This window comes from Pteropus vampyrus, unplaced genomic scaffold, assembly GCF_000151845.1.
Source record: "Pteropus vampyrus isolate Shadow unplaced genomic scaffold, Pvam_2.0 Scaffold125, whole genome shotgun sequence".
NCBI lineage: Eukaryota > Metazoa > Chordata > Mammalia > Chiroptera > Pteropodidae > Pteropus > Pteropus vampyrus.
This window is the reverse complement of record NW_011888906.1, coordinates 3952800-3974348: the sequence shown is the minus strand read 5'-3', so window position 1 is coordinate 3974348 and position 21549 is coordinate 3952800. Positions and strand designations below refer to the sequence as shown.

General features: G+C 40.5%; 1 protein-coding gene across 1 annotated transcript in view; it reads right to left on the bottom strand.

Moving 5' to 3' along the window:
• The window catches only part of TOP1 (DNA topoisomerase I), a 78644-nt gene extending 61342 nt beyond the window's left edge, over positions 1 to 17302 (bottom strand). Inside the window, exons 1-2 of the mRNA XM_011366609.2 lie at positions 17001 to 17302; positions 16680 to 16704 (exon numbers count right to left, since the gene is read on the bottom strand). Coding sequence (XP_011364911.1) covers positions 16680 to 16704; positions 17001 to 17033 — 58 coding nt within the window. The 5' untranslated portion in view covers positions 17034 to 17302. The remainder of the gene's footprint in view (positions 1 to 16679; positions 16705 to 17000) is intronic.
• Positions 17303 to 21549: the final 4247 nt, after the last annotated feature.

The following is a 21549-nucleotide window of genomic DNA, read 5'->3' as shown; positions in this document are numbered from 1 at the left end:
TCAGTTTTCTGCTCTGTAAGATGACCTTATTGGCCCAGTCATGAGAATTCTATGATTTTTAAAAATTGTTTTAGTTCAAATGGATTAAGGTAAAAAAAAAAAATTTTGATGTTTCAGAGCAGTGGTTCTCAAACTTTCCTGTGTACGAGACCTAGGACTTCCCAGGTACGTGTATTTTATCACAAGCTCTCCAAGTGACTATAATCTACACTGTCCAGAATCATATTTTGAAAAACGCTGCTGCCTTGTTGTTTCTTAGTCCCTTGAGCAATAATTATTAATTATTATCAAATGTCAACCACCTGTAATCAGTAGTAATAAACACACTATTGACTTTATTTTCAGTTTCTATTTCAATTATGTCTCCCTGTTCCTTTAAAAGGCAGGTACAAGGTGCTGAGTCAGTCCCTGGGTTTGTTTGGTTTTTTTTTTTTTTTTTTAATTTACAGCTGAGAATATTGAGGCTCTACATGAGGAAGAGGTTTGTTTTCACATGCTATTCTCCCAGCCTCTATTTGAGGAAGAGCTATATAAGAGTTGACACAGCTACCCCAAGGGTAGTTCAGGCTCTTTAGAACATTAATTTTGTTTGTTGTTTGGCCATGAGTGGGCAGAGCCATGCTTAGAGAGAAACAGGTAACCTGAGTCATACTAGTGAAACTCAGTTGGGAAAATGAAATGACTAGAAAATAGGTAGATTAAGACTTAATGAAGCTGGAAGCTCACAGGAAGTTTCCAACACTGACTGGGCTTAGAGATTCCTTTTGGAGCTAGAGGCGACCAAGTAATATGTAGAGTTCTGTGAGCCTCCTGTGATCCATATAGCACCACTCAGGTAAACAACTGGCACTACTTACCAATCCAGGGATGGGTGAAAGTTTTCTGTAAAGTGACAGGTAGTAAATATTAGGCTTTGCGGTCCATTTGATTATATGTAAATGAATGAGTATGGCAGCAGTCCAATAAAGTTTTATTTATGGACACTGGAATTTGAATTTCATATAATTTTCCTGTGCCATGAAACAACAATCTCTTTTTAAAAACTGAAGTATAATTGACATAACATTATATTAGTTTCAGGTGTATTTAATAACACTTTTATATTTTTTCTTTCCATCCAGTAAAAAATATAAATACCATTCCTAGTTCGTGGGCCATACAAAAGGAGGTTTTGCACAACCATGCACGATACCCCATGCCTCCTCTAGACAGAAGTGCCTTTCTCACCTCAGGGTGAGTGAAGAACATCCTCCCTGCTTTATTGATGATGACTCTCTGACTCCTAACCTTTCTCCAAACTGATATCCAGGCTAAGCCTGGCTCCCATCTCTCTCCTTCCCTTTGACAGCTCATGAGCGGCAATTTATCAACTTGACTTAAAAGTAGTTAAAATTCTATTCCTGCTCTGCAAACTAGACAAAGTAAGTCACACAAATGAGAACTCTAAAGGGGAGGTCAATGCTGAGCCTGCTGCTAATTCTGCTTCTTAAGCAGCAAGCTAGTTAAATTTGTTATTTATCCTCCTTGACGTGGAAACAACATCCTACTTGTTCACATACTGCTAACTACCTCTGATGAAATTTCTTCGTAAATAAGCAGACTTTAGAGATCCTTCTAAAATTACAGGATGAAGGGGTCTAGTTAATCCTTGGTTAACAAAAAGATCCTTTTTCTTGAGTACTCAGATAGAAGTTTTACTGATTTCTGGAATAACTGGCTCCACGAACAATCTGAACTGCTACAAAATAAGTTATCCAGGCAGGCGAGCTTTCCTTACTAGGGAAAAAGATTACACATTTAAATGTGGCAAAGCCTACTAGTCAATGATATTAGTCTGGCAAGAATCCACTGTAAATAAAGGCGAGTGCTCTATGAAACGAGAGCCTTTAGTCTGATACTACACAGGTAGTAGCTCCATTTCAGTCCAGAATTCCCAGAAGGCAAATGAGTCACCCAGGGTCCCTTTACCTAGTTTTGTGACACATTTAAGAACTCATGCTGTAGCATCGGACAGGCCTAGATTAACCTCCCAGCTCTGTGGATTACTTACAAAGTACACAGTCTTGAGCCTCACTTTCTCCAAAAGTAAACCTAAAAAACCTCTGAGCTTCAATTTCTTCAAAAGTAAAGTGGAGACAGTAAATGTTTAACTATCGGCTATTTATTTCATCCTTATTCCATTTCTTCTTCCCATCCCCAAAATAACTGGTCATTAATTTGAAACTAAAGCAGGAGGAACCTAGACCTGGCCCTGGTCTTAAGCAGTTTACTCAAGGTGTTCTCTGAGACTTCCTATGTCCACTATATGTCAGCAGTCCTCAAGGTGGCCAAGGCTACAATCCCATTTTGTTCCATCAGATTAATATTGTCTACCTAAACTGAGGGCTTAATTACCTATAGGTAAGATGCAGCCTACACCTGGGTGAGTTAACCTCTTGAGTGCTGTTTGCATGCCTGTACAATCTTAGATTCTCTATCATTTATTGTCAGACATTCACTTATTACTGAGTAAAATTTAACATATACAAATTTAACTTCTTGTTATAGCAACATGTTAAAAACTCGCAAATTCAAATGAAGTTGGGGAATAATACCAACCATTTTAAAAGATAATGTTCTATACAAGTTAATCTTTTTTGTCGACTACAAAATAAACATGACCTACTTCATAGGGTTACTGAGATAAAATGACAATTTATTCATTCCAAAGGACCTTAAGTGTTCATCATTGTGTAGCAATAAAGGGGTCAAAGTAAAATGGAGAACTGTCTGAACTTCCAATTACTTTGGTAAATACAACTGTGCCAGTCATAAGCCCTCGTAGCATGTCACCCAGGATAAGGCAATGTCTACATGTAGAGGAAGACTATTATTCAAATTTACAACACATTCATACCTGTTTTGGATTTTTAAGTTCCAAGAGCCCCAGCCACCCATATTCCAAGCAAAATCTAAACCTAAATCTCTTTGCTCCTATCTATATTGAGAGCTGTGCTGTCCAATATGGTAGCCACTAGCTACATGTAGCTATTTTAATCTAAAGTAAAACAAAATTTAAAAATTAAGTTCTTTGGCCACACTGGCCACATTTCAAGGGCTCAATAACTATCTCTCATAGCTAGCAACTTCCCTATAGGACACCCATATATAGAACATTCCCACCATAAGAGAAAGTTCTATTGTCAGTCAAAGTTCTATTTCAATCAGTGCTGACTGAAAAGCATCTGCATCTTGGATCCAAGTCAACACCTTCCTTTTAGTAAGCATGAGGCACCACGTACTGTGATTTGCTCTGGTCACAGCTGACAAAGCCAAGATTGAGACTTCCTTTGTCCTTAACTATTTGCCTAGCACTCTCCACTCCACCACTGGAGCCTAGTCAAGGCGAGGCACTATGCTGTGTAGTTCCTTAAGGCCAGCCAGAAGTTTGCCTAGCTAAACCGATCATCTCAAAGGCAGGCCACTGCTGCACAGAGCCCCTGGACAATCACAGCTTCAATGTGTGCTGCCCAGAGAGCATTTCAAGTAAGGTATTACTCCACTGAGGTATAAGTCAAATCTAGACAGAGCAATTGTTTTAAGCTTCAGGAGTATGGCAAATGTATCCCATTTTACTAACTCATCTTTGTTCTCTAAATACAAGACAAATTTGGAATTTTTTACTCTTGCTTCCAAAATTAACCCTTAAGGGTTAATCTTAAGGGTACAAAACCCTTAAGATGGGCATCTGCATTTCATATACTCTTCTGCAGTGAGTCATGTTTTCACAAGGACATCCCTGTACTGAAAATGCTTCTCCTTTCCCAGCAAGCGGAATTTTTCAAAGAGAAAAAGGTCTTGTCTAACCTGAAAATGTGCCTTCTTAGGCCAGCTCAATTAGAACAGGCCCATTCCTGCTGGCTTGTGCTCCTCTGCTTCTACTAAGTGAGCCCTTAATGCCTGGGAAGTAGTGAAAGTGATGACAAACCTCCTGCTTATGCTACATAGGAATTCACAGCTCAGCCTAAGCTACCTTTGTTTCCAATGGGCATGAACCTCAAAATGCCCCTAGGTCCACAACTTGTATAGTATCAAGTCTGTTGATGTGTTGCTTCATACATCCTATTTTCACTAATTCTTTGTCTGGGTTATCACTATTGATTGTGCTTAAAATGCACAAAACATTCTATGGGTGACTGGCTGTAGAAAGAGTAAGCCTGAACACATAGATGTTCTTTAGAAGCCTTTCTGGTGCTAATTATGTAAATGGCTCCTTTTAATGTTCCAGAGGGCACTCTTCCCAATATGAATTAATTACTCAAACTTCTTAACTGTAAGTACAAGTATTGAAAAAGTACTGAGGCCCAGCAATGGTCTTTGTGGGAAAAAAAAAGAAAAAAAAGAACACTGCTTAAGAGGTTGGATCACTATAAAAGTGGTTCTAGGCATCATATAAATGTCGAGACTAAAGAATCTGACCAGAAGTTTATTTTGATCAACTTATCGTATTCTTGTAAATTATTTGATTTTGGGGAAACAGGTACCATTAAGTGCTTTTACATGACTTTCAGGTAGTTATTATCCCTACTTTTACAGAAGAGAAAACTAAGATCTGAGCTGTGACTTGCTCAAGGCCACACAGCTAACAAGAGTTGAACTCAAGTTTATCTAACTCCAAAGTCTATATTTCACTAGTGAGCATGTGGACTTTGTTAACTGTCTTTCATTTCTCCTAAAAATGTGAGGCTCAATAAGAGAAAGTGAATTTCAAATCTTACTCTATTCCACTGGTTCCGAAACTTTAGTGTGCATCAGATCACCTGCTTGACTCATTAAAACGTAGATGACTGAGCCCCTACTTCCAGAGTTTAAACTAGCAGGTCTGGCCACAAGACTCAAGAATTTGCATTTCCAACAAGTTCTTAGACAATGCCATTGCTGCTGATCAGGTTACACTTAAGAACCACTGCTCTATTCAAATCCTCCCATTTCAATCACTGCCATAAGTAGCTAAAGATCCCTAACTTAATCTAAACATAGTGACCTCCGAAAATTAGATCCTCGGCATTAGATCCTGGGAATATCAGCATGAAAGCAACCTCTTGCTCTTGCCACTTAGTCACCCAATCCTAAAAGATGACATCAGGATCAAATGATGGCTTGTTAAACGTGCAAGTAGGACAAAGGATTAGGATTCTGATGAGACATACAGTAAAACAGCTGCAAAGGCAGTTAACTATCTCTGCTATTTAGATAAATGTTCATTGAAAGGTAGAATATACTTATTTAAATTAGAATAGGATAAATATCAAGCTTTTATAAAGGTATATCAGAAAACACTGATCTGATCCTTTTTTAAAACTCCTGTAAGCTTAATAGCTCAACCAATAAAGTACCTTAATCAAACGAAGCAAGAGACACATCAAATAAGACAGTAAAGTCCAGATAGATCAGTTTCTCCAAAAATGATTTATGGGTCCCCTGAATTGATCAGAATCAGTTGGGACTGTTAAAGATATATTTTAAATGCAGATTTCTCAGTACCCTCCACTTAACAGAATCAACTTGAAGGTACACAGGACTAGATATGTATTTTTACCAAACACTCCCAGGTGATTCTTATGCATGTTAGCTAGAAAACAATGAAAATTTAGTGTAAAGCTCTCAAAGTTTCTCACTTGATCTTCGACCAGGTGGTGGGCTAGGAGAGAGAGGGCTTCCCATTTCATAACAAACAGCTGGTGAAATCGTCTGTGTTGACTGTATAGGATGAGATAGTGATCTTGCTGTTTTTCTAGTAAGCAAGCAAACATGTAAATTTCTCTAGACTAGAATGAAAAACTGGAACAGGACAGCAAGGGCTCAGTGAAAGCCAGAGAAAAGTAGTTACCTCTGGCTTGGGGTAAAGTGGTGATTGCAGACAGACATCACTGCAAAGGGAACAGTTATCTATGACTATGCCTTCAATACTGGAGCAAGCTCCAAGATGCTTCTAACCCTCCTCAAGGAGTTTAAAACCCTCAGTGCCTTCCCAAAAAATAAGTAATAAAATGGAGAAGTACCGGGTATACTTATCGAAACCATATGAACTTCTACAGACTAAGAGGCATTCTAAGGTAAAAAGGAATACTTGAACAGAACAAAATATGATCGTAGAGTTGTGGAAGAAGAACGCACACTGAACTTTATTTCTGGGAATTAGGGTTGCTACAGAAGGCCTTTAAAAAGCTTAAGTTTCCTTCATGAGCAATAAAAAATAAAAAAACTTAAGTTTTCAATAAAAGTACTTAGCAAAATATCTCCACTTTGTACAATAACACCTACTGGCATGCATATTTACATGTGTAACCAGTATGCGATTCTGTTTGATATTCTCCTAGTCTTACTTATGCAAACACTTTTAGTATGTTTTCTCACTTATGGACACATTTCATCATACTGTATTATAACTTCAAACTATTCCCCTAAAAATTCTGAGCCTGACACAAACACTACCTAACATCTAAATTCTAGTGATTAGCTCCAGTCTTCAAGGAGTTCTACAGTATTCTCAGGACCATAAAAAGAAAAATCTGCTTCGTGTTTGCCTAACTAGAATCCACTTCCCTACACAGAGAAAACAAGCATATTTCTGCTAATAGACAACTTTACCAACATTCTGAGACTAGGGTGGTGCTAACATCTATAAAGGATTACAAAGTTCTGCTGAAGTACTTATTTTTATATCACACTGCATCCAAGGGAGGAAGAAGGTGATGTGATGTTTAAGAGGAAGAAAGTAATCACTATGGTCAAACTATCACTGAGCCCACCCCATCCACCCTGGACTTTTGTGCTGCTAAGGAAGCTAACTGGGAGACTTCTCAGTTCAGGTGTCTAGCCTTGGAGAGCTTTTCCTTTGGAGTGTAACAAGCTGGCAGTTACAAAGACTAGTCAATTTGTGTTCCTCCTCCCCCTTTTTGTTCCCCTTCCTAGTTAACCAGAACCATGAAAAATTAAGAAATAGATCCTAAGGTATGATCAATTCCTTCAATAGCTCTTGTTTATTTTTGATGTTAAAGAGCAAGAACTACTGACATTACATATATTCCAGCGAAAATGCACTGGGGTTTTGAGAATAAGGCACAGTAAGTCTAACATTTAGTCTCAATCACTTTTCTAGTATTCAAATCCCTATCAGTAATATCACTAGGTACTATGACTCTTCCTGAGGAATTTAACAGCTTTAATGTACTGCCCACATCTAGACATTTACTTAATTAGGAAGACATAACAATAGTAATCTATTCAAACTATTTCATAAAATTAACTTCCTAGGGCTTTAAGTACTGAGTCTAATCTCTAAGATTTTAATTCTTCACTTTTATGAAGATGGTGATTTCATACTCTTTTATTACATTTCTAGTCACTCTGACAAATTTACCTGGTAGAGAAACCTAAAAACCGCTTTTCTAAAATTCATGCAATACAGGTAATCTGACACAAAAAGATAATGAGAAGTAAATTCACAGAACTTTATACTATTCTTCTATTATATGTGAAAAGGAATGACCCTATAGGTATCCTAAAAACAAGCAAACCAATCAATTTCTAGAACAGTTATGCATTTGGACATCTCGGAAATGTAAGGGCCTAGATTTCCAATCTTTTTAAGAAAAAAATAAAAAGACCTCCAAGGATTGAGAATAAATGGAGACATCACTGTCTTTCACTAATAGTGAGGCATTAACTGTCAGAAAGTACCTTCTATCCCCATTCACCCTGTATGATAGGAGCCTTTGTATTGAAGCCCAATGACAAACATGGAATCTCAACAGAAGTTGAGTGTACAGACCTACAACATACCAACTTCAGAGTGTTCGTTCTGAGAACCATATGGGTTTGTTTTGTTCATCTGTGTCTAGTGTTACTGGTATTTACTTTCTGAATCTTTGAATTAATGAATGTGGCAACTAAATTTTTCATTTGCAATTAAACATGAAATTTTTAGCTTCCTAAGTAGATCTATAAATATTGCATCATTTTGAGTGTAAAGGATTCCGGAAAAGTTATTTGCTGCCAAGATTCTTAAACTGTATTATAACTTATGAGAAACAAAGTGGTTTGTACCTGGCCACAAAGTCAAGGCAAGTCTGTACCCTCATGAGCTAGCCTGTCTCAGACTCACAGCAACAGTATCCTATTCAAGGCTAAGTGACCCCCACTCCATGGGTAAAATCTCACAACACCCAAATTTAAAAAAAATTAAGGATGTTCCTTTTGTAAAACACATCATTCAGAAAGAAACAGTCTCTGAAAGAAGTGTTTGGGTTTGTCTGGGTTCTTTAAGGATTGGCAGGGAACCGAAACTTTTGTTCTAAGCTTTACCTTTCCTAAGTGATTCCCACATGCTCTTGTAAAGTATTAGACCTAGTTTACAGGCAAAGAACTAAGGCTCTGAGAATGACTTGTTCAGAGACCTAGCTACTGAGCAGAAGCTCTAGAACTCAAATTCAAACCCCCTTGACTCAGTCAGTTCTTCCCGGTATAGCATGGTTGCCTGATTGTGGGGCGGGGGGACAGAACCTACCCCCCAAGACTATTCACATTCGAAATCAGAGAAAATATAAGAGAAGGAGGCCAAGACTTTTAAATCCAATCCTATCTTGGATACTCACATACTAAGGGCAATAGAGTCATGCAAGATTAATAAATATTCACTTTCCCACAGATTTTTTTCCATGTACTTTAAGAACCATATGTTCTTGAGATGTTTATCTTTTCAAGACTTTATCTTTGAAGACTCTCTAAAATTAGATCCTATTCTATAGTTTCTACCCTATGAAATTAATTTCTCTGGCCTACCTTTAATTGATTATTAATTTTGAAGTCTGCTCCTGTTGTGATGCTTCTCTGATAACCCTTTTGATCAATGGTGTAAGATCTCTACTCTATTAAGATCCATCTGGCTTAATCTAATGGACATTAGTGAACATACCCCTAAATGACTTTGGTTTCCTTTAAGTAGCACTTTCAAAATAATAAATTCAAGACAATTCGATAATCAGCATTAGTTAGACTTATGAAATTTCTGCTTGATAAATTTTTCACAGTACCTCCCAAATGCTTAGACCCATGCTTTATTATTTAAGACATTCTTATTCCCAAGAATTACTATTTCACAGGAATTTGAGTTGGTCACTTTAAGCAACCATTTGGATAAATGAAAAATTAAAGTAACTCTCAAGTGCTTTGAGTCTTTTTAATTTAAAAGTGTTTTGGCAAAAAGTAAAATAGTGAAAAAACATGCAGACACAAGTCCTATCGAGTTTTGCAGTTTAAAAAAAAAATCACAAATGAACTTAGCATTTCACTTATTAAATGCATCTAAAAGGTAAAGCTCTAGGTAAAAAAAAAAAAATTCACAGCTCTATTAAAAGTCTGAGGAATTAACCACATCAATATACTTTCTTTTCTAAACCCATCTTCTCTACAATGGGAAGGATCACCCTGCCTTACATTTGTTCTCAGGAACCACATATAAATTTGGCTCCTACTTAGCCCAAACCTAGACAGAGATATACACTACCTTTTATTTTACAGTGATTGCTTAATAGTCAGAAGAGATCAGTGTAGGCTATGCAGTTCAGTTAGGTAAAGAGTCAACCAACTCTCATATACTTCTGTTCACTATGTAAATGTCAGAATGACGGAAAACATTAACAGCAAATACCAGTGAAGGAAGGCAGGAGTCACCAACATCTCTACTTCAAATCTAATATTCAAAATAAAGATCCATTTCAGAGTAGAAGCTGTGTGACCAAAGTTTAAATTTTAAAATGTGAGCAGAGAAGTGCCTTCATGAACTCTTCTTTCTCAATAGCTTGTGAAGCATAGAAATATCCTTGTTTATAGAGGAGAAAACAAGGAATAGCAGCCAGGGTAAGATTCATAGTAAGAACAGGGCCTTCTCTAGATTTTTCTGATTCTCACTCCAATCTTCTATTTTACCACAGCTGCTCAAGAGTACAGTATCCTCCCACTGCCTCCTTCTTCATCACTAACATCCTTCAAAATCAATCTGGTTCCAGGTTAACACCAAAGCATCTCTTAACGATCTAACATTCCAGGTGCAAGGGGTCTAAGCTATTTCTACCAGCAGATAATTAAGGGCAAACTGTGACATCCATACTAGAAGCTTACAGATTACAGGCTGAGTGGGGTTTCTGGAATCTGAAAGGCAGGATACCACCAGAAATGGGAAGTGAGAAGGTTTAAAAAGAAAAACAAATTTCCTTTCTTTGTCTGGTTCTCACGAACCTATACAATCTGTACAATTCCCATTAAATTCAGATTTAATAAATACTAAACTCTCAAAATTACTTCCCTTCCTCTCACTTCTCCTTCTGCTGCTGTGCAACAGCTCAGATAGCTAACTAAAAAGAAATAAAACGGGTTATAGGAGTAGGGTAAAGTAAGGGGTCTTAGCCAATGAGATCGACTAATCCTGAAACCTGCTAGATAAGTCTTCTGCCAACCAGTATTTTGCCTATGAAGCTGTAGATATCTAGGTATTCATATGTATTAGGAAGATTAAAATCTGGACTTTTACTGAGTAGCAAAAGGGCACATTTCTACTTTAAAACCTTTTTTCTTTTGTAAACTCCAAACAGCCAAGGATATCTCCTCCAATCAAAAAAGCTTCCGGGCATCTATCTTTGCTAGGCTGTACAAAGAAAAATAGAAAGAATATTTGGCCAAGGGTTGGTGGGTTTTTGTTGTTGTTCCTAAAATACATATAGGAAAAGGTCAGAATACCCAGGGATCTATTAAACTTGTTCTCAACAACACCAACAAAAACAAGAGAATTAAAATCCCTGACAACTCTGATTGCTTTAACACCTTTTGCTGGAGCTTATCTGGGTGTATCTCAGGAATGCTAATGAACTGAGTTCTTTGGTTCCTTAAAATCACAGAAACAACAAAGTTAACTTCAAAGGCTCATAGAGGAATTAACAGCCTGATAGAGATGCACCTTACTCTAAATGTCATGGAAAGGGCAGAAGAGAGAGAGATACAAATAAAAATGTTTACTATATATTTCAGAAAAACTCTCAAAAACAGTACACAAGGTAAAGGTGGCAGAGAAATAACTGAGTGGATCTAAAAGCTTAAGACAACAAATTAAACATGAATACCTACCAACAAGAAATTTAAAGCTTAAATTGACTAGCTCCCTTGGAGTTTCTTTCTTTACTAAAATTTAGAGACATAAATGACAAAGACACTTTAATGTAGACTTTTGATAATGAGTAGTCTAGCTTGACATTACAACCTATATAGCCTAGAGATATACTTGAGATAATCAGCAGTCACATCTTTCCCAGTTTGAAAAAAATTTAGAATCTTCCTTCAACATGCAGAAAAAAGCCAATATCTAGTTGCTGTTAAATAGTTTCAGCAAACTGTCATTTTTCTATAACACTACCAAAAATACCATTAATATCTAACAGTCCACTATAAATTTTCCCACATAATAAATTTGAAGCTACCACACTGCCAGCCCCATCTTTACTTCCCCGTCCCGTTCCCAGGCCCTATGCTATCAACACACAGCACACTGCACACACCTAGATAGGCAAGTTGTGGGGGAACAGTGAGGGTTGGCAAAATGCTAATTATTCCATGTGGATGGCCTCTATTTTGGATTTCCTACCTCAGCTACTGCCCTGGAGTCATGGGGATAGGGAGAGCTGCTTCTCAAACTTCAGATTTATCAGGTATGGCAATAGAAAAGATCTGTTCTAGCTATATTACTACTCAAAGTTTAAACACAATTGAAAGCTTCCTTGAAACAAAATATCTCATTCACTTCTTAAGGGCCAGTTAGGAACTTCTCCCACCACAAACTTTTTACCTTAAGGCAGCAAACTCTCTCAACTGTTTGCCCAATGCCTTTATTATGCAAAGTTAATGGTTTTAAAATAATTAAGGGGCAGTCAGATAATCTAAACCACAGGACACTCAAGAGACAGACTCTCTTTTACCTCCAAATACAATGAATTGATTATATTTTTCCTTTCTTTCAAGAGGGTTTTTAAACTTAGGGCCCACATCGAATCCCCATTTCAATCATTTCCATAGCCTCGTTCAAATGTAAATAATTACAATTGCATCATTTTCCCAAGTGAACCCAAAACTTTCCTGGAGCTCAACATAGTTTCATATTAAAAGATGTAAACTTTCATAAAACACCCTTCTGGGGAAACAACTTAGGATTTGAAGAAAACCAGTTTTTTGTTTTGTTTTGTTTTGCATTGAAAGTATGGCAGAAGCTGTTAAAAATCCATAATGTACATTAAAGATCCATAACGTACATACACATTCACACCCAACGAAAAAGAAATAAAAATTTCAGTATAATCTGAAAGCTCCTAAAATGAAATACATCCAGAAAGTACAACAAAATCATTTCCCATACCATCAGCACTGGAGGACGTCATTATAATTAATATATGACACAAAGCTTTCTCTAACATATTTACAGACTCAAAAACCAAACATTTTTTGTACCCCCTTCCCTCTCCAAATACCAAAAACACACACGCAAAAAACCAACAGCTTAATTTTGGAATTTAAGCTTTAAGACATGTTAAGAATCCATGGCTCTGTATAATGTATACAAATGGAGACTAATTCACTAAGACCCAGAACAAATTAATAAATCTCTTTTTTGAAGTCACAATTCCCCATTTTTATGCTCTATTAAGAAAAAAAGTCAGACAATTCTTTTTTTTTTTTTTTTTTTTTCCCCTACCACTGGTTAAAATGAGATTTGGGGATGGATCCTGGGTTCCTATTTTCCATTTTACTCTACTTACCAAAGAAAAGTATGAGCTGGTGGCAGTTAGCAATATTTTTCATCTTTCAAACCATGAGGTATTTGGGATTCCTTTAGTAACTCCTGGATTTTCTTGTTTTACCAAGAACATTGGAATCCAAAATTTGTTCTGATATGCTGGTAATATAAAAAGCATATGACAGGCAACTCTGTTTCATGTCTAAGCCTGGTATAAAGATTCTGCACCAGCTTGCTAATTCTGAAAAGGTGCCCCAAGGAGTCTGGCTACAGTACTAGGAAAGACAACATTGGAGCCCAATGCTTAAATGTTTTTGGATTGAGTAGGAAGATGTGCCAGATTTCATCTGAAGGTGCCATCAGTTTGCAGTTTTAAAAATGTGATGAGAATTTTCAGATAGCCATATCATCAGCCTTCTCATTCCCCACCCCAACCCAGGCCCAACAGCAGAGAAGTACAACTATGTGTTAGCATCAGAAACAATTTATATTTAAATCTCCCTATCCAATTTGAATACATTAAGCTAACCAGAATCAACACAGATGTCAAACTACAATCCCAATTAACATTTCTCAGAATCATTGATGAAACCAAGCATTATAGTTTGCTTTTGCTGGGGAGGGAAGACCCCCCCCCCCCCCCGCCAACTCCAAAATACATAAGGAAAGACTTCAAAGTCCTTAGAAGAGCAAAAGGATCACTACCCGCCCCCACCTGTTGTCATCATTACCATGTCATCATTATCAACTCTACAGATAGATGGGCAGTCTGCACAGTACTAGAACAATGACTCAGATCCACTACAGTTAGTGCTACCAACACTTAGGAAGTCTTTCACTTAGGGAAAAGAAATTATAGTTTCTGCTCCTGAAACTCCCAGCTAATGGTTAGTATTTTAAATATAAATATTTCACAGATAACAGATTCTACCAGCAGTTGAGTATGGGCCAGAATGTGGTAAATTCTGTAAGAAAAGGAACGGTTTTAACTATTGTAAAAAATGGGCACCAAAGTGCAAAATATCTTTTAGAGCTTAGAGGATAAGGACAAATAAAACAAGGGATGTTTGTTTTAAAATATGAACTTGCACAGTTAATCTCTAAGACAAGTTAGTTAGACCCATTAAAATCAAGCTTAAACAAACTCTTAATATAAAGATTAATAACGACATGCCTGAGTATAATTAAACATTGATTTTTATTTTTAAAAAACTATCTTTTATAGTTACATAAATCAATCACTAACTACCAGTGTATTATTTAATAAAGCAAGCACAGTTACCAACTCTACATCTTTCTTCTACACACTTTTTACAGATAATCACCCTAGCGTCAGACTCTTATGGTGGAGGGGAGGCAGTTAGTGCTTTTTCTCTTGAAGGAGCAGGTTTAGATAAAAAGTAAGCAAATGACAAACTATCATATCCTACCCTCTTGCCTTTTTCAGCTCTGTAAGTAGAGATGTGCAACTTTAATTTCTTCATACTAGAATCACATATATAGCATAGTGGGGTTAAGTTTGTGAGCCTTGGAATGCCCAACTCACCGTCCTTGGGCGAGCCAGTAAATATACCTAAGCCTAGCTTCCTTATCCATAAAATGGAGATAATAGTACTTAACTCATAAGGGTCTTTCTGAGGACTGAATTAGATGATCTAACAGAAAGAGCTCAGATTTGTGGCTGGCAAACAGGTTGTATTCTATAAATATTAGCAATTATTGCTATTACAAGTGAATAAACATTTTAAAAATCAATATAGCCAGTTTACTTCAGTCTCTATTAACAATGGCACTAAGATCAAGAACCTACCCAGCCCACAATCATTCACATATTCAATAGTAGTTCCTTTGTATAATTTAGGTGACAACCATGGAGATTAACTTTCTGAAGAGAAAGGACTAAACTGTTTCATTACTAAATATATTACCTACTCAGCCCAGCCTGAAAGTCAAAAGAACAGTTTTTCAGTATTAAGATCCTACTTTCCTCCAAGAGAGGTCAAAAGGACTTCTTATATTCTCACCTGCCACATCCTTTGCTTCCACATCCCAAAGAAACATATTTATACTCTGAAGTTTTCTTAACTGTAAGGGCCTCGTCTTTCTCCCTTAAAATCCTGATAGGTTGGCTAACATAGTTAAGAAATACTTCAACTCCTAACATTCAGCACCTAGTCTTGCATTAACACTCAGCTCCAAAGTCACCTCCTGAGAAATTTCCCCACCCCCACACAAAATTAAGTCCCCTAGTTTCCCAAAGCATTTTGGTTATACATCTGCCCAAGCATCTACCTTATAATTCACTAATTATGCCTCCCCCAGTGCTGTTCTTGCCCTCAGACTGGACTGAGGGCAAGAACAGCGCTGTAGCTGAAGGTTCAGCTCTAGCACTAAGCACAGTGTTTGGCACATATTAGGTGATCAAGAAATGCTACTTTCATTTAACCCCATTTTCTTCTCATAGAGTAGCATCTCTTGCTGGATGTCCCACTTCAAAATCTGAACATAAGGTTGCTCTCAGTAGAGCAGGCTAACATGATGGACTGCTGACTGCAACATCAGCTTTCCCACTGGAGAGATTCCCGGAACCCAAACTCAGCTGAGCAAGAAAGTAGGATCATGTACCATCGCCATCAGTGGGAATTCCCTGCACACTCCAGAGGGTACCTTCTCCTTCACAGGGATTGCTGAAAAGCCCGCAGGGTGATCTTTTTATTAGGAGAATCTTTGCTGGGTAACTGAAGTGGAAATATTCAAAGAATAAATGCCCTGATTGGCTGAAAGGGGTTCTTAAACATAAAGATCTGGGAAAAGCTAGCTCTTGATTCCTGAAAAACAGCGGCTTCTGAAAAAGAATGAACAGGAAGCATGGGTGGGTGCTGGCCACTCTTTGTTTCAATAAATAAAATCCTTTTCTTCCCCACAGCCCAGAAGAAAAGGCTAGTACACCAGGTCCAGATGAGATGCTCAACCACCTTTCCTCCTGACAAGTACACTAAACTGTGTTTCTAATAAAACACTGTCTTAGGAACCTCAGCCACATTGAAAAGTTCTAATCAGTAACACTTTTTTTAAAAAAAGATAAAAATTAAATGCACGAGTCCAACATTCACATTAAATGACCCACAGAGAACTTGCAAACTTTTTGAAGGGAGCTGCTACTATCTATGCAAAGAACACAACTTGGGAAAAACAACCTCAAAATATGAAGAGCTCCACAAAGAGTGGCTTTAGTTTTAGAGCCATAATTCCTATCATAAACATCTTACCAGAAAAAAAATCAACAGTTGCCAAAGGGTAGCTTTCATTCTGGAAACAGAAAAGGAAACAAACTAGAAGCAGAAAGGGAATAACCCCCAAAATAAAGTTCTCTTTGGAAAAAATAGTAACAATTCAGTCTCCCACCCTTTCCTCTCTGGTGAGGTCTGTGATTTATACGGCTTTGCTCTGCAGAAAGCTCTTTCTGGGCAGCTCAGGGAAGGAGCCGAGGGAGGGAGAGAAAGAGACACAGACACAGAAAGGAGAGGAGAGAGAAAAAGAAAATGGCGCAGAGACTAAGTCCCGACTGTCGACAAGGCGACTTTCCCGGGAGAAATCCGGGCCCGGAAAGGCTGCCCGAGGCCCGGTGGCAGGCGACGCGGGGTCTCCGTTGCCCCCTCTCGGGAAGGCCGCGATCTGGGGGGGCTGGGGTCTCTGGAAAGGGGGTCCAGAGGCGGCCCGATGGGAACAATGGGGCCGGTGAGCGAGGAGCCGGGACTTAGTCTCTGGGACGCCATGTCTGTCCTCTGCCCGGCTCCGGCCGGGAGCAGAGTAGGCGGCCGGCGGCTGGGGAACCCGGGGTCGGGGTGGAGGACACACTCACCATTCAATCGGAAATCCGCTTCGATCTAGAAAGAGAAAAGGAGGGCATATGAAACAACAAGCACATTAACCCCGCGGGAGGCGAGCGCGCGCGGTCGGGGGCCTAGCCCACCCTGCGCCCTCAGAAATGAGGGGGCCCCAGGAACGGCCTGACGGGGCAGCCACCCCCCCAAACTGTAACTTCGGGGCTTCCGTCCGGGGCCTAGCGAGCTGATCCCCTCTAGCTGACGGCCCCTGGCCAGGGGGCTCCGGCCTGTCAAAGCGGCGGGGCCGGGGCCGGGATCGTGGAGGGCCGAGGTGGGGCCAGGAGGTGAGACAGTACCTGGGAATCGTTGTGGAGATGGTCCCCACTCATGTCTGTCGGAGCGGCGAGCGCGGCGGGCGGCAAGCGGCGCCGAGGAGACGCAGACGGTCGGGACTGGCCTGTGCGGGAAGACGGGGGCTCTCAGGGGCTCCGGGAGGCGCGGGTAAGCGGTGGCGGCAGTGGCGGGTCTGACACTCCCGGAACCGCTGAGGCAGCTACAGCGGCGGCGACGCTTACAGACTGCCAGGCGGGCGCCGAGAGCAGACCCCAGCAGTTGTGTAACAGCCTAAGTTCGCATTTCGACTCACTGCGCCTGCGCAGACGCTTTTAAACGAAACGTCGACGTCAGAGACTCGCGGAAAGAGGCCGAGGGTTGTGGGGTCCGCCCCCTCGCGTTTCCAAAGGCAGACCTGGTTTTGCATCGCAAGCCACGCCCCTAGCCCACGCGCGACGTTGCGATTTGCATAAAACTCCGACTCCTCCCACGGCCGCCCACCCTGAGCAACTTACCCTTCCTCTCCCAGCTCGTTTTCTCGGAACCCGGGTCCCCTCTCCTAGGCAATGCGCAGGCGCATCCCGGACACCGCCTCCAGACCCAGTCGAGTAGCGTGGCCACGTGGTGGGCCTTTAAAGGCGGCGGCGGGACAGCGCTGGGCCCCAGCTAAACTGGTATCCTGCTTCTGCGTCTTCTCTGAGCTGCAGATACCTTGGTGGCCGAGGCCTCAGAGCTCTCACCAGCGATTCCTCGTCAGCTAACTGGAATCCAGTGCCGCTTGGCGGGAGAAGCCCTCGCCCCAGCCCTTTTCCAGGCCTTCAACTTATGTATTGTTTCGTGCCTACTTCTTTCAATTTATTTTAATTTCACAACCAACCAAAGGTCTGGTTCAGCTCCAGTTTTCAGCCAGGTACATGTAACCCTGAGTCACAAGAGGCCTAATTTCAGTCATTCATTCTACATACAGTGAGCATCTACTGTGAGCCAGGAATTGTGCTGAGAAAGGGGGTGTGGTGCAAAGGTCTAAAGGGAACCAGACCTCGGGGTAAATACAACTTGGCTCTGTCCACTGCTGGATCATTAGCACGCTGTGGGGCAGAGGGGAGCAGCACTGCCTTTTATGAGGCACCTACTGTGTACTCCGCTCTGCATATATATACACACTAGCTCTGTGAGGCCGCCTTGTTTTACTTAAACTGTGTCAGGGGTAAGTGACCTACAGCCACCTACCTGACATCTCACAAGCTTCTCCAGGGCTGAACTCACCATCTACTTCTTCCACCCAGCTAGAAAAAAAGCTCCACCCTGGACATCTTCCTCTCCTTCATTTCTCATTAGTCCAGCTGATTGCATCTCTTCAATCCATCTAACTATCGCCTGCCCACACACCTGTCGAGTAGGCATTATCTCTTGCTTGGATTATTAAAATACACTCCCAACAGGGGTGCCTGCTTCCGTTCTGGCCCTTTCACAAAGTGCCAACAGTGACCAAAATGATCTTTTCAACATACAGATCTAACCATTATTCCCTTCCAACAATACTTTCCATCATTCTTAGTATTAAGTTCAAAATTCCCAAAGTAGCTACCAAGGCTCTGCTTAACCTGTTTGATTGAAGTGTGACCTCTGTGAATTTTGCCACATCTATTACCACTTCCGCTATTATTTTAATTGATCTCCTTTATTTAGCTTCATTCTAAATAATACCTATGAAATAATAATGTCTATGAAATCATTTACAAATAAATACAAAAAATGTTCATCCATGGATCACTGAAATCATCTCTATGACATCTAGTGGTAAACACTTTGGGGTTAATTCTTGTAACAGCTTCAAAACTCAACCTTAATATATCACTTTCTCAAACTGACTCCCCTCCTACACTTTCTCCCTCTTCCCCACACGGATAAAATGCCCCTCATATAGAGTCCTTTTCCTTTGAACATTAATCACAATTGTTAAGTTACTAAATGGGGGGTAATTAGCGATTTTTGCCTGTCTCCCCTATTGAAGGGTGGGGACCTTGTCTGTCTTGCTTAGCACTTGATCCTCAGCACCCAGCAACAGAGCCTACAGAAGAGATGTGCAGTCAACAAGTGAATGAAAAAAGAGAAAAGAAGGCTTTGATCGAGTTCGGGGACCTGGTTCCTACTATCCCCTGAGGCCTTATTTCACTCCGATCCCTGTACCTTTAAATAAATGTTTAGTGGAGCTTTGATGGGTCACTTAAGACCAAGAGCGCTAAGTGATAGGCAGTCCTAACCTACACTCAATTCCCAGGCACTGGCAAGGTCTCTGCAATCCCTTTGGCTTCTAGGCCCCTCGTGTTATGACATCTGGACGCCCGGCATTTAGATCTTGGATGCTGGCACAGTCTAGACTTTGCCAATTCTTGGGCAGCAGTGTCTTCTGGCAATTCTCCCTGCCTGTGGTGCCTTGCCCAAGGACCTGCTGTTCTTTCAAGATTTGGGCACCCTCAGAAAAGAACCTGCTCAATGCCCCAGAAAGGGAACTAGTAATGACTAGAAACACCCTTTGCCTGTTGGTAATTAAACAGCTCAGTAAAAGTTGAGATTTATGGAATAAAAAGAAGATAACCAATAGGAAACCTGGCAACCCTTACTCAGGGACTGAGAAGACAGGAAACAAGGACCTAGGAGCCTGGCCATGTGCCTCAGGGCAAGGAGGAGAGTCCACTTTCCTGCACCTCTTTTGTCTTCCTGCCAGAAGACATCCTTTCTGTGATGAAGACATTAATTCGGTCAACCAATATTCCCTGAGGAATTAGAAAATGGGAACTATTGTGGTAGATAGGTGCTATGCTAAGCCCTGGGGTTACAGATATGTATAAGACCTAATCATCATTTTGGAGGAGCTCTTAGTCTGATAACCAGACAGACATTCCCCAACTGTTACCATAAAGTACAAGGAATAACAGGGAAAAAGTGGCCAGCTACCAGTTGCTATGGGAACCCTGGGGTGGGGAGGTACATCCAACTCACCAGTGGCGGTGGCGGGGGTGGGGGGGCAATATTAGAAAAATCTTCCAGTTTGATGCTCTTTGTGAGAGATAAGGAGGGGCTGGTCTGTGGGGGAAAAAAGGAAAAGGCATTGCATGAAGAAGAGCAACCTACACAAGGGCAGAGTCATGGGCACAAATAGCTTTGGTCAGAATAGAGCAGAGGAAAATGTAAAGATATACCAGAGAAGGAGTCTGGGAAGGTGGAGAGGCCTCCCCTAGTGACAGCAGAGCTACTGCAAGGTGAGCTATACCAAGGTTTTGAGCAGGTGTGAGAACAACCATGAGTAGCAGTGTGGGGAGATTTCGGCAGAGCTGACAATGAAGATAGGCAGATTAGTCAGGAGGTCTATGGAGACCATTGCAAGTGTTTCTGAAGCATCGTTAACCATAGAATGACTGTGAAGAGGCAGACAGGATATTGGCCTGTTTCCAGGGTACAGCCCAAGGAGAAGTTATGACAGCAGCTCTCTCTGAATCTCCCTCTCACAGGATATGCTGCTAGGACGTCCTCCTGCTGCTCAGATCCAGCTGCCTTCAAATTGAGAATGAGTGTGCATGGGATGCAAAGAGGCAGGAACTGGGGCTCCAGGAAATACTGGAAAATTCTGGGAGAGAAACCCCAAGCTGGCTCAGCATAATTCTCTAAGAAAATAGAACAGAAGTGGAAGCCTCTCTTAATAACCAGCATGTGACAGATTAGCTAAGATCAAGTTTTAAAAATATTTATTTGTGCCTCCAACAAGCTCTTCAAGTCCTCAATCCCATCCCCTCTATCTCCCCAGAGCCTGGCTCACTCCAGCATCTTCTCTTCCTCCTGCATAGCAACCTCTCCACTTGCTCCCTCTCTCAATTTCCCCCCTTGACCTTATTCAAAATAACATCTCACATTGATTACTTACTATGTGCTCTGTCTTGTGCTAAATGCTTCACCTACATTATTTCTCAATAGCCACACGAAGCAGGTACTACTAGTTCCACCATTTTACAGACCAGAAAACTGAGATTTAAGGAGACTAAGTTACCTTGCCCAAAATGACACAGCAACTGAATGGTGGGGCTATGATTGGAATCCAAGCAGTCAGACTATGGAGCCCGGTGTCTGAGTCCCTGAACTGCCTCCTAAATTGCCTCAGGTCGGTTTCCCTCACCTCGTTTAAAATATTTGGAAAGGATAGTCCATGCTCGCTGCCTTTTCTGCATTATTTCTCTTTTTTTAACCACTGTTGATATGATTTCCATTCTAATCAGAGACTTCCAAGTGTCCAAATAGAGTAGCCTTATTCTCCTCTACCTTTCTGCAGCACTCAATGATGTGGATGGGCTCATTCTTTCGGTCCTTTCCATTTGGCTCCAAAGACTGTGAATTCTCTTGGTTTTCTTCCTACCTCTACAAATGCCATTTTTTCTGCCTCTTTCTAGCACAATGTAAGAATTCCAAAAGCTTCTGTCATCAACCTTCTCTCTATACACTCTCCTCTTGGAAACTTTATGGATTTTATATTGACTTCTCTCAAATGAATGTCTCTAGCCTTGACTTCTTTTTAGAACT